At 33.4% G+C, this 13,191-nt stretch overlaps 1 protein-coding gene across 1 annotated transcript; it reads left to right on the top strand.

Annotated features, from left to right (window-relative positions):
- The first annotated feature begins 3,345 nt into the window (after positions 1-3,345).
- On the top strand, positions 3,346-5,273 carry LOC147282679 (basic helix-loop-helix (bHLH) DNA-binding superfamily protein). The gene is made up of 2 exons (XM_086248559.1): positions 3,346-3,758; positions 4,557-5,273. Exons 1-2 carry the CDS (start codon positions 3,453-3,455, stop codon positions 4,980-4,982), a joined length of 732 nt encoding a protein of 243 aa, XP_086104685.1. The 5' UTR covers positions 3,346-3,452; the 3' UTR covers positions 4,983-5,273.
- The last annotated feature ends 7,918 nt before the right edge of the window (positions 5,274-13,191 follow it).

The raw sequence follows: 13,191 nt of genomic DNA, 5'->3' as shown, positions 1-13,191 counted from the left end.
GAGGAGGGCCCAAACCTGGCTCTACGTAGATAGCCATATATATAACCATTAAGGGGCCCGGTCCAAGTTTAATTTTCTTCTACCCTCCCAGAAAAAGGAGGTGATTGAATACAAATGAACTAGTCAAATCAATGAGCAATAAAACCACAATTCCAATTTGATTATCTTCTTCTCTGTTAATTTCTTTTGTGAGAACAAGACAGAACAAAGCATGGGAAGAACTACTCATTGACGTTGAATTAATTAAGGATTTTTTTTTTTAAACGTTGTTTAAGGATTTCACATGTACTGCAAGCGGAGCAACCAAGTGCTTAACATAGTAAATAGTGAAACTAGTTTATTCTTTTGTATGCATTGATGCTTAAATTTGGTCAGTCAACGAGAATAAACCGTAAAATCACAATTACACACGTTCAAAAAAACAAGGATTTAATGTGTTCACCCAATCAGTTTGGTAGGCTAGATAAAAAATGGTAGAAATATGTTTCACTATAATGGTTGAGAGGTAGCATATTTACATTGGGAGTGAAATGGAGAAATCATGAGGTGGATTAAGAAGGGGCCGGTCCTTTTATAGTTTTATGAGTAGGGAATGGTCCATTTTATATGTTTTAAGTAACTCAGTAGGGATTCTGACAAAAAAAAAACTCAGTAAGGCTTTTAGGCCCCACATAGTCATTATGTATACTAACTTTTGGGAATACTTACTCTCACATATGTTAAGAGACTTCAATTTCTATAGGACACCATTGCAAAATATATGATCCCTCATATGTGGTGATAAAATTAAGGGACTGCTACTAGTACTATTACTAAGAGGCATTGCTATATGTAGACCATATATGTAGCATTGGAGCTGAAATATATAACGGGGGATCCGTAGCATCATATTTTTGACATAATTTTTTATACAAGTTTTTAATATGGCCTACTCCATATAAGATTTCAATGATCCGAGCCATATATTTTTTAAGTCTCCATTAAAAGATCATCTTTGCAAAAAATTAAATAAATTACAAATCATTTATCTATAAAGATTAAATGATTAACATTTCAATGAATATGTGAGATGTTGAGGACTTTATTGGGTGGCCAATGTGGGTAGTGGAGGAAATTGCCTCTCTTTGAATTTTCTAGTGTTTCCCAATTTCCCCTTCGGACAAATTCGAGCCCGGACTGTGAAAGGAGAGAGAGAGAGAGAGAGAGAGAGAGAGAGAGAGAGAGAACCCATATCGAAAATGTGCGGCCTTGCATATATGGTAGTTTATAAGAGTTTGAGATACTTCTCCTATTGTCAATTGGTTTTTAGATGAATGTCTAAATTTTTTCATAGTATATATCAGAATAGGCTATCTACGTGCTAGACCCAATAGCCACACGTACTCCCATGTCACCTAATATAAATTGTCCACGTATTAAGTTTAAGTGATACCACACATGCGGGAGCGGGTTGAGAAAAAAATCACACATAAAAAATGTGAGGCCTTGCATGTGGTTGCTGATCTTGGAATTTCTTCTTGCTGGGTTGTGTGTTGAAGATCGAAGAAGCAATCAATACCTACCACCGATCACTCGGCTTTCTTTCTCGAGCTCTTGCAGGTCATTTTTGGGTCTGTTTGATTTCCGTTTGTGCGATGTCTTTTGTTTGTTTTTGTTTATTGTTCCGTTGCAATTATGTGATTTCTCTTCATCATGGGTGAAAATTCTGGACCTTCCGATGATACGAAGAAAGATTTGACATGCAGTTGATCCATCCTCCTTACCTTCATTGACTCTGCAAGACATGTCTTTATTTATTACTCCTGATCGAGAAGCTAGATGAAACAAACTATGTGTAAGCGATGGGGTTTGAGCACAGGTTCAAATGCTACACCAGGGGATACTAATTATGCAAAGCACGAAGCGTGGGGGTATAAGAATAGCCTAGTCAAGTCAAGGGTTCTTGATGCTATGACTAATTAGGATAGTCAATCTATGTTTCTTCGGTTGGCAACTACAAAGGACATTTGAGATACTTTGAAGAAGACATATTATGTTAGTTAAGATGCTTAGAAGGCGTATCAACTTCATTATCAGGTAATCTCGGTTCGTAGAATGGAGGATCTGTTATTGCAAATTTTGGACGTCTTTAGAAATTATGGCAGAATTTCGACGCAATTACACCATGTACGATGATGTGCACTTGAGACATTGAGACCTATACATCGACTCTCAATTCCTATCGTCTATATGTTTTTCTAGCAGGCCTTGATTCACAGAACAACTTGGTCGATTTTTAAGTTGTTAATTGATCGGCATGACCATCCATCGATCGATGAGCGACAATTGCCTAATGATATTTTGATCGATCCGCCAAGTGCTACTATCACTCAATACTTGTTTTTGTTGCTCAGTATTAGCATACTAAAACTCATTTAAACATGATATATCTATTTAATTATACAATTATCTTTTATCTTTTTATTACATATATCTCATGTAAATTAATGAGTGTATTAGCATATATTAGACACAAAGTACAAGAAAAGAGAATCACATATATTCTATATATTTTTGTGATTTACTGTAAGTGACAACATGTTTACTTACAAAAAAAAAAAAAAAAAGAGACACAAAACTTGTCGATATATTGATTGATTGACATAATGGATTGAACACTTAAAAAGAAAAGACTTTCAGGATTTTTTTAACGTTACAAAAATTGCAAGGAGGTTTTGGAACATTTCCTAAAATTGAAAAATTGGCCTTTTTGTTTTTGGTCTGAAAAAATGGCTTGACTTTTCATACCATAATTTGAAATGAATATGCATGTTCATTAATTATTCGAAAATTGTAGGCGGTTCATACATAACACATTGAAAATGAGAGTCTTGCTAGCTCTCTATTATATCATCAACTCGTGAGGAATAAATTTCATCTACCTCTATAGTTACCATAGGTCCATAACAAAAAGAAACTAATTAATTAATGGTAGAGAGATTAAGACAAACCCAAATGTTTTTTTTTTTTTCACAAATAATGTGATAGTGTTCATTTGTTGATATTTAATTAAGTTTATATACACTTTATCCTCATTTGTTAAAAGTTTTGACCTCTTTATTCACTCTTATCCGCATTAATTATACCACTTTTGTTATCTTCTCATCCCCTTCCCCACTAAAAAGACAAATAAACAAAGTAACTCTCAAACCCTGCCATTTGGACCCCAAAATTCACGGATATATGATATATATAAAACCCTAAAGACAAAAGGATATATTAGACCACGCACCGAAAGCTCCCCAACACTTTGATATTTCACTCATATATAAATACAACACTCATTTCACTAACTTGGTCAAAAAGCAAAGACAACAACACCAATCTGTCAGAAGAAAGACTCAGAACCACAAGAAACTAACACCACCGCCATCTCCACCATAACCACAGAGCATATCATCGTATCATCGATCATGATGCAGCCTGAAAACCAAGAACTCTACCGTTTTCTTGCCCAAAACGGCCTGATCAACGTCGGCCCGTACGGCCCGACGTCGTTTCCGGTAAACTCATGTGATCAGTTGTCAGCTATGCAGAGCTTTTGCAGCTCTTCTTCCTTTTATCCTCTGGAGGTGTCTGGAGTCAGCAGTGACACCACCACACCTCAAGATAGAGCCCTCGCTGCTTTGAAGAATCACAAGGAGGCTGAGAAGAGAAGGAGAGAGCGAATTAACTCTCACCTTGATAAGCTGAGAGCTCTTCTTCCTTGTAATTCCAAGGTATATATACTTTAATTTATATATTTATATGTTTTAATAAATTTGCAATATACATGTGAAATAGTCTAAGGATTAACATAATTTTCAGTAACTAGATAGAGTGTGAAATTGGGTTTTTTTATTTTTATTTATTATTTGTTTCTAGGTTTGTGTTTGATAGTTTGAAATTTGAGCTTAATTGCAGGGCTCCTATAATTTGCTTTCCTTTGTCTTGGTCCTTTCTCTTGCTTCCACAATCATTTTTTTCTTTGTTGACTACTGTTTGGTTGGTGAGAAAAAGGTAACAAAAAGAGAGTACTGCTGGAGTTGGAATCCTAGACTTTAGATTATAACTTTTGACCCTGCAGGAACCAAAGATTTATTGTCATTGACTTGTACCAACTGAATTACTAGTTGAATTATTTACAATATTAATGTAAATTAATTGAAGGAATATTATGGGTTCGTTAATTAGTTAGTTAATAAACTCAAATTTAATTCATTTCTGTTTGATCATTCTTAATTAACTATTACAAACCAGAGAACATTTCTTCTGATGATCATGAACTGCATGCTAGCTAGCTTTTACAAACCAAGATTCTGAGATCTTGGATCTATACAAAGTGTTTTGAAGCTTTTGAATGTTCAAACTGTAACAAAAGTACGGTTCCTATATATCTGAAAAAGAAAAAGGGAATAATATCAATGGTGTTTTGGGAAAGTTTCTGAGCTTTTTACAATTAGGGTTTGTAATTAATAATTAATATTAATTTCTTCTTCTTCTTATTCTTCTTTTTATTTTAAACAAAAAAATTTCAGACAGACAAAGCCTCCCTGTTGGCAAAGGTGGTTCAAAGAGTGAAAGAGCTTAAGCAACAAACCTCAGAGATCACTGAGCTCGAAACTTTCCCTTCGGAAACTGACGAAATCACCGTGCTCTCTTCCGGCGATTATTCGAGCGATGGAAGAATTATTTTCAAGGCCTCATTGTGCTGCGAGGACCGATCCGACCTCCTGCCTGACCTAATCGAAATACTAAAATCCCTCCATTTGAAGACACTCAAAGCTGAAATGGCCACTCTTGGAGGAAGAATTCGCAACGTACTCATCGTTGCTGCCGATAAAGACCACACCATTGAATCAGTCCATTTCTTGCAGAACGCATTGAAGTCTTTGCTGGAACGCTCAAATTCGAACGAAAGATCGAAGAGGCGACGTGTATTGGACCGAACATTAGTCGTCTAGTACTATTAGTACATATTGCTAGTAATTGTCATAGTAATTAATTTTCAGTTTCAACTTTGTTTTTTATTCTCTTTTCTTATGTAATCGATCTTATTTGAATTTGTACGTGTGGGTTTGTTTTTAATGAATTCCCATGAGAAACAAAGGGAAAGGAATGTAATATTGAGTGGGTTTTAGTTTATTGAGTGGTTTAGGGTTTCGGATTTTAATTACAAATATATGTAAGCAGCAAATAGATGAATTTAAGGATTTGAGTAGGTATATATATCGAAAAATTCTATGGTACGAACATGTATAATGTACAATACAATATTAATCCTTTGATTTTGACATATTTACTTTCTATTATATAGATTTACAACTTGTTAAATCTATTTGTATGTGGTGGATCACAAGCCGTACCTGCTTACCCTAGCTAGGTGATCCCATACAGTTCTTCAGTTCAATTGCCAATAAGGGTGCATGTAAGTGATTCTTGGATGAAAATAACTTGCATGTCTTCGTGATAGAGATAAGATGGCCAGTGTCACGGCACATAGAAATTAAGAAAGAGAGAAGAAGGAGAGGAGAGAGAGAGAAAGGGAGTGAGAGAGAGAGAAAGGGAGTGAGAGAAAAGAGAGAGAGCTAATGAGAAAAAGGTAGGGATGCCACTTCTTCCTATCCCAATGATAGGAAAGTTTCTCTCTTCTTAGATATATAAGGTCTGTACACTTTAATAATATGTGTGGTTACGTTAGTATATACGTATCCGTCTATACATTTTTTGGTTTTATGTACATTTTATTTCATGTATATTTTCTTTAGTTGTGTGGATTTAGATTTTTTAAATTTATATATTCTGCGTTAACTATAATATATACCAAATCAAAAGGAAATTGCTCTCTTTATATTATTGAAGTGCCCCTCTAACAAAATTTCATCCTTTACCCCTAGTAGGCTAGTCACATGGTGTGCGTATCATACGGGCAAACTGTAGAAGATTTAGTAGAAGATATGGTAGCTAGCAGTGCACGCAATGTGTGAATATTTAATTGGTATGTAACAGGAACGCTTCTGTGGGTTCCCAATTCAAACTCGACTAAAAATGGAATATCTCATCCTTTTTTGGTTTCTTCAAGTCCGTGTGAAAGTGGTACTAGTGTCTGCCTCTGCATATATAATTACGTACTGAGCTCTCTGATCGAACAAATATACACTGATTGTGAAGAAAGCATGAAAGAGGAAAGTTATGAAATTGTTGGGATATATATTGGTTTAGTTGGAGTAGATTTGAGCCGAGATTTGATGCTTTAGACAGCGAGCGAGAAAGAGACAGCAAAGGACATGGTTTTCAGCCCGGCCAAGAATCTGAACGCTGTGCTTCCATTTGCAGCACAGGGGAAACAAAATCCTCATTTTAGAAAAGATAGACATTCTCACAGACTCACACGAATCAAGGAGGATCCGTACGTATGTGTGTCAAGTTTTTTTTTATTTTTTTTAAATTTATAACTTTTTAAGTTTCAGTTCTGAATTCACACTAACTATATTTTACTTATATTAAAAATAAATAAAGAAATTGCCCTCATGATCACAAGTTTTTTTTGGTACTTATGAAGGCAACTCATCTTTGCAACCTACTTACTACTTTAATCATTACTAGAAAATGGGCAAATAATGGTGGTTTGATAGTGGCGGATCAAAAGAAATATATGTTAAAGTCACATAAATATTTAGACCTTGTAAATCAAAAGATTAATGTCACTGCTTCATTTTCTCATATATATATATATATATATATATGTCGGTGAATTGGTAGATTCCTTGTAGCATGCATATATGTTAAAGTCAAAGAGATATCGTACAGTACAGCCTAGCCTGTATATATGTAGTAGCTACAAATTAGCTTCTACTAGATGTAAGATCGAGATACAATTAATGTAGTAATTAGTACCCACATAACACAGTTAACAAAAATCTTCTCTTAATAATAGTACGTGTGTGTGTATATATATATATATATATATATATATATATATATAGGTGAAGGCATTCATAGATCCTACACAAGTCGTTTTGTGGAGATCCGAATCGTTTTGTTACATCTCCATTAATAAATCATTTTTGCAAAAAATCAGTCAAATCAGAAATTATTTGTCTATCTAATTTTGATCGAACAAATAAACGAACCAAATATTATATATAGATGCATCGATGATAAATTAGATCTTGACAACCCTTACCTATCAAACAAATCCATTCTTTGGTCCTTAAGTCGTTTTATTTTCTTTCATTTTTTGTTTTAATTTTTGCTTTATATATATTACTTAATCGATCGAAAGGTTCAATTATTGGTGGTTTTGGTTCCCTTTACAAGGAAACGGAAACACCAGAAGGATCAAAAGTTGCTAAGCTTTTAGTACCCTAGAAAGAAAAACTGCAATATTTGTTGGGTTTTTAAATAACTTCTACGTACACATGGCCAATGACGTCCGACTCCATGTCTTTCTCCTAATTAAACTAAAATATATTTCCTTCCAAATATTTTAGTATAATTAGGAGATCGACACTTGAAAACGTTTGAAATACAATTTTCACAATAGTAATGCTAGAAACAGTGTAATTAAGTTTGTCTAACAAATTCTTGGCCCAAAAAAAAAAAAAAAAAGTTTGTCTAACAAATTAATGATGTGTAATAGTACTGTACGTTGAATAGTGTAGAAAAGTCATTCCTTTAGAGCTTGTCCTTCGATGAATGGGGTACTGGGTTTTTATTGGGTGCATGAAACTAAAAAAAGATGATAATAATAATCAAATCAATAATATTAATGATTAATCTAAGAAGTGATAATTGGATAAGTAGGTATATCTTTGATTTGATCCTCTAACCGGAGAATCTTTTGGGAAACCAAATTCTGAAACTGAAAAAGCTTGCTAGCTATCTTCTTCCATTTTCAGGTTTTGCCTTGTTGGAATTTGGAAAGAAGAAATATTGTTGTACCGGGCAGCTGTAACTGGTTTTCACTTGATCGAACTAGCTAGGTAAAGGAAGCTAGCCCTGTTGAAATTGAGAAGAAACACATATCATTCCCTAGGAAAATTTACCAGGCAACACAGAATGTAATACATGCACATTTTTACTGTTGGATATATAGTGACATAGAGCTCACCTACACTGTATTGCATAAGTTCTCCATTTCCTATTTCATTAATCTACTTTATAATTGGACGTTTAGCATTGCTACCAAATTACTGGGCAATTGCACGGCCTTAATTATGTTTATCCTCCATGAAATATGTTTTGTGTGTCATTTTAAATCATTTTGCCCCCCTAAATTACACTTTGTGTTTTAAATTGTCCATTTCGTCAAATTTGTTAATTAGTTAAGCTTACATGACTGTATGTGGCAAAATTTTGATGGTTTCACGTAGGGCTGCCCTTTGGTTTGGTTTTTACCGAACCAACCGACTACCGACCGAATTTTTTTGGTTTGGTATACCGATTTTCACAATTCGAAAATTGAAAATTCGAAACCGAAAATATCCAAAAAGTTGGTTTGGTTTTGGTAAAAACCGAAAAAAGTTGGTAAACCGACCGATTACCGAAAATTATTACCGAAAGAAACCGAATCGATTATTACCGAAAAAACCAAAATATATACTGAAAAAACTGAAACAATTACCGAAATTTAGTTATATATGCTTATATAATACTATTATGTTAGTGGTACAATTATAAATATTAAACTACTAATATCTTAAACAACTATTAAAAAATATAATTATATAATGTTATCATATTAATATTATCAAAAGTGACTTAAGATATAGAGTCATTCTCTAATAAAGTAAATATTATTATTTTTAGGAAAATAAAAATCTCATCTTTAGGTAAGTAATGCATATATATATGTATATATATACACTCATATTTATCGGTATATATACATACTAAATTAATAGGATATGTACTAATACATATTATTAAACTAATTATACTAGTATATATTATTACTAGGGTAAAATACTAGTACTATACTAAACTACCAATACTACTCATGCAAATATATATTCATCAAACATTATATTTTATGCATCATATTTGATTAAATTTTAATTTATATTGGTATATAATAATTAGTATTATTATAATTAAACTGAAAATGAACCGTTTATCAAAAATTACCGAACCAAAAAATACCGAAACCGAAAAATACCGAAATCGAAAAATACCGAATTTTTTGGTTTTGGTTTGGTAAGCCCCGATACCGATCCGAACCGACCGATGGGTAGCCCTAACTTTCACTACTTTCACTTTCACGTCAATTTGGCTAACGAAAAAGATAATAGAGTTGACAGAATGAAACAGTCTAAAATATTAAAACATAGCTTAGGGGACAAAATGAATCTAAATGAATTAAATTGAGTTTCAAATATCAAGATGAGACACATTGTATAGTTTACTGGTACTATAAGCATAATCAAGTGAAGAAAATGCAATTTTTTTTTTATATGTGGAGGGAAATTTAAATTTGGGACCTTTCCCCAATATTAAGAAGAGAAATAATACTAAACTAATAGCTAGTTAGTATACTGTATACATGTGTAATTTATCCATAATTTAAAAAACAAAAAAAACAAAGTTCTTTTTTCCTATTTGGTTAAATGTTTTTTCTAGAATAGTATTCTTATATATGTATTTTACGTAGCGCGCACACTTGATTAGAAGTTAAAATGAAGCCGTACGTGCTTGGCCGGTCAAATGGACAATCCGATTGATATCACCAGGCAGCTGGGGGGAACAAAAGGGTTACACTTTTTTTCTGGGTACTTGATAAGCAATGCAGTTTTTAGTTCTAGCAATACAGGCTTTATAAATTATAATTTAATTTAATTTTTGTCTATATATAGGTACATGTAAAAGATGTTTCTTCCTCGACAATCGACATAGATGTCCAAACCACGATGAACAACATTGGCAAATCAAAATCTTAAAAAATCTTGTGGTGACTAGTGACTACAAATCTCACAAATGTATTACCCATGAGTCTCACCTTACATCACTTTCACCTTAGCATGAAATGTATATGGTTCAGATTATTTCAAACATTTGATTTGCATGCTACCCACCCATAGTGGGTGGGTGCTCTACTAATCTTATAGGGCTTACGCGGTGTTTAAGAAATACCTCGCTTATAAGCTAACTTAACTTTATTATTAGATTACATATATTATATTTCGTGGTGACCCTAATAATAAAGTCCACAAATTAAAGTTTGTGGATGGTCTACTATAAAGAATTATCCTTGACACACACGCGTGTACGAACACACATATAATACATAGTCAGCTTTTATGGAGGAATCCATTAAATAGGTTATTTGAGCCACACATAAACACATACGATGGAGTCCCACTCTTTTGGACTAAAAAAGAAAGAAGGGATATGATTTAGGTTTACCAACCAAAAACGAATTTTCTTTAGTATGATATATGGTGTTTTAACCACGTTGGATGAAGTCATGAAGAGAGAGAGAGAGAGAGAGAGAGAGAGAGAGTGTGTGTGTTGGTGAGTGAGAGAGATCGAGGAGGTGAAGCGTGCATAAAGGAGGCTGACAAAAAGCAGCAGTGATGGGCATATATGGATGCAAAAGACAAAGACAGAGGAGAAAGAGAGAGGGAGAGGAGGTGGTGGGGACTGGGGACTGGGGACTGTGGACTGTGTACGTATTGTGATTGTTTGAAATTGGGTTTTGGAATGGAAGCTGCAGACAAATGCATTAGGCTTTGGGTGGCCTCCTGTCTCCTGTCGGGGACGTGCTCTATGCCTCTTATCTCTCACTTTCTCACTCTGTGCTCTGCCCCCCACCTCCACCCTCTGGCGTGCTACCTCCTCAATCCTCATGCATGCTTTCTTATTCTCACACTCTCTCAACTCCATCTCAAACACCAGTACTCCTCGATCTGTCCTCTCCTATATATGCTCTATTATGCTCTCTCTCTCTCTCTCTCTCTCTCTCTCTCTCTCTCTCTCTCTCTCTCTCTCTCTCTCTCTCTCTCTCATTTAGGCAGGCAATTAATCATTACTCCCACTCTCCCAAGTCCCCCATTCCTTCCCCAATCTCCAATGATGCGTACATTTTGAGCATCATCACCATGTGAACACCTTCTTAGCTAGCTACAGTGACACATTCTCCAACATCACACCACTGCCGTACATTTTACTTCTTCTTATATATATATATATATAAATATATATGTCATTTTCGTTTATTTTTCTGACCATATATGGCTTAGTCACTTGTGTCTTTACAATTTAAAGAGCGTAGTATTTTAAAATAATATTAGAGAAATTAATTATTATCACAATATTTTTAAGATTGATTCAACTAATGCTTCAATATTTCATTGTGTTCATATGTGAATTTGCTTTATAACTCATTATGTATAATAATTAAGGAATTGTCATATTGTGTGTTACATCAATTAATATAAATAAGTTGAAATAAAAATTGGTATTCATAGAACTAACCAAAAATTAATACTCTAAAAACTAGCCAACTAAAGGGCCAAAGCCTAATTACATATGGCCTAGAACGAATCGTACTCAAAACTAGGGGAAACGTTATTCTAGAAAGTGTATAATTGGCTGAAGTTTTGTACCACTAAGCCGTTTTTTTGTCTTCTTGCATAACTTGTGATGATTAAGCCATGCGACCACTTTGAAGGAGAAAGCCAAGATAAAGAAATGCATATTATAATATTAACCCGGCTACTTTTTGTTTTGATAATTATTATTCCCACACTTAGACATGAGTCTGGCTAATTAAGTTAATTATTTCTAATTATTAAAGAATAAAAAATCAATGACCATTTGGATTAGTAGATGACATTTAGATCTATTTGGCATTACTTCTTAGAAAGGGCTTACACTCAGTAGTGTTTTTGTTGGAAGTGCTTTTGCTCATAAGTACATATAAATTTTTAGGATAAATTACAATTTAATACCTCAACTTTATCTCGGATTTCAAGTTAGTACCTCAAGTTCAAAAAGTTGCAATTTCATGCCTCAACTTTTATTTTGTTTCAAGTTAATACGTCCGTTAGTTTTTCCGTCAAAAAAGCCGTTATCTGATGATGTGGCACACCACTAAATTGCTTTATTTCAATTTAGTATCTTAACTTTATCATACTTTTCAAGTTCATACCTTAAGTTCAAAAACTTGCAAATAAATAAATGTTTTCCAGTTTTTATTTCAACTTTACCCCAGTTTTTTACCCATCAAATCTCTACCAAAATTATCAATCTTACACTCATTTTAAAGCTATGAATCTACTCTTTACAACCATATAGAAATAATTCAAAAAGGAGCTATGAAACGCCAAAGAAGTAGTCACAAATTAGGCTACCCGAAATTGTCAATTTGCTTGGAAAATTTGGCACTTTCGGGTAGCCTACTTTGTGACCAATTATCTTGGGTTTCATAACTCCTTTTTGCATGATTTTTATATGGTTGTAAAGAAGAGATTCATAGTTTCAAAATGAGTATAAGATTGATAATTTTGGTAGAGATTTGATGGGTAAAAAACTGGGGTGAAGTTGAAATAAAAACTGGAAAACATTTATTTATTTGCAAGTTTTTGAATTTGAGGTATGAACTTGAAAAATATGATAAAGTTGAGGTACTAAATTGAAATAAAGCCTTTTAGTGGTGTGTCACGTCATCAGATAACGGCATTTTTGACGGCAAGACTAACAGAGGTATTAACTTGAAACAAAATGAAAGTTGAGGCATGAAATTGCAACTTTTTGAACTTGAGGTACTAACTTGAAATCCGAGGTAAAGTTGAGGTATTAAATTGTAATTTACCCAAATTTTTATAAAAATTTCAAGTACTTTATACAAAAGCATTTAGAAGTAGTTTTTGAAGAAGCACCTGACACATGCTTCTCAAAAAATCACTTAAAAAACGCTTTTATAATTCATAAATACTTTTATTTATTTATACCAATTAAATGCAACAAAAAACGTTTTTACTAATATAAAACCGTTTTTTCCAATTATAAAAATAATGTCAAACGAGCCTTCTCCTTTCGTTAGAAGTGATTATGAGTTTAAAATTCATGTACCATATATAGTTGTTGAAAATTGCTTACCTTAATTCGATTTTTGCTTATCACTAGTCAAATTTAAGTAAGCTGGATGAATTGATTAACCACTAAAAAGAC

The sequence above is a fragment of the Dryas octopetala genome, chromosome 6, assembly GCF_963921425.1.
Source record: "Dryas octopetala chromosome 6, drDryOcto1.1, whole genome shotgun sequence".
In the NCBI taxonomy this organism is placed as follows: Eukaryota; Viridiplantae; Streptophyta; class Magnoliopsida; order Rosales; family Rosaceae; genus Dryas; species Dryas octopetala.
The sequence above is the reverse complement of the archived record's forward strand: the minus strand, read 5'-3'. Positions and strand labels throughout refer to the sequence as shown.

Bases quoted from the DNA above. Each gene is read 5' to 3' on its own strand.
- LOC147282679 (XM_086248559.1), top strand. From the start codon at position 3,453: ATGATGCAGCCTGAAAACCAAGAACTCTACCGTTTTCTTGCCCAAAAC. The intron at 3,759-4,556 runs GTATATATACTT...AAAAAATTTCAG, and splicing joins TTCTTCCTTGTAATTCCAAG to ACAGACAAAGCCTCCCTGTT.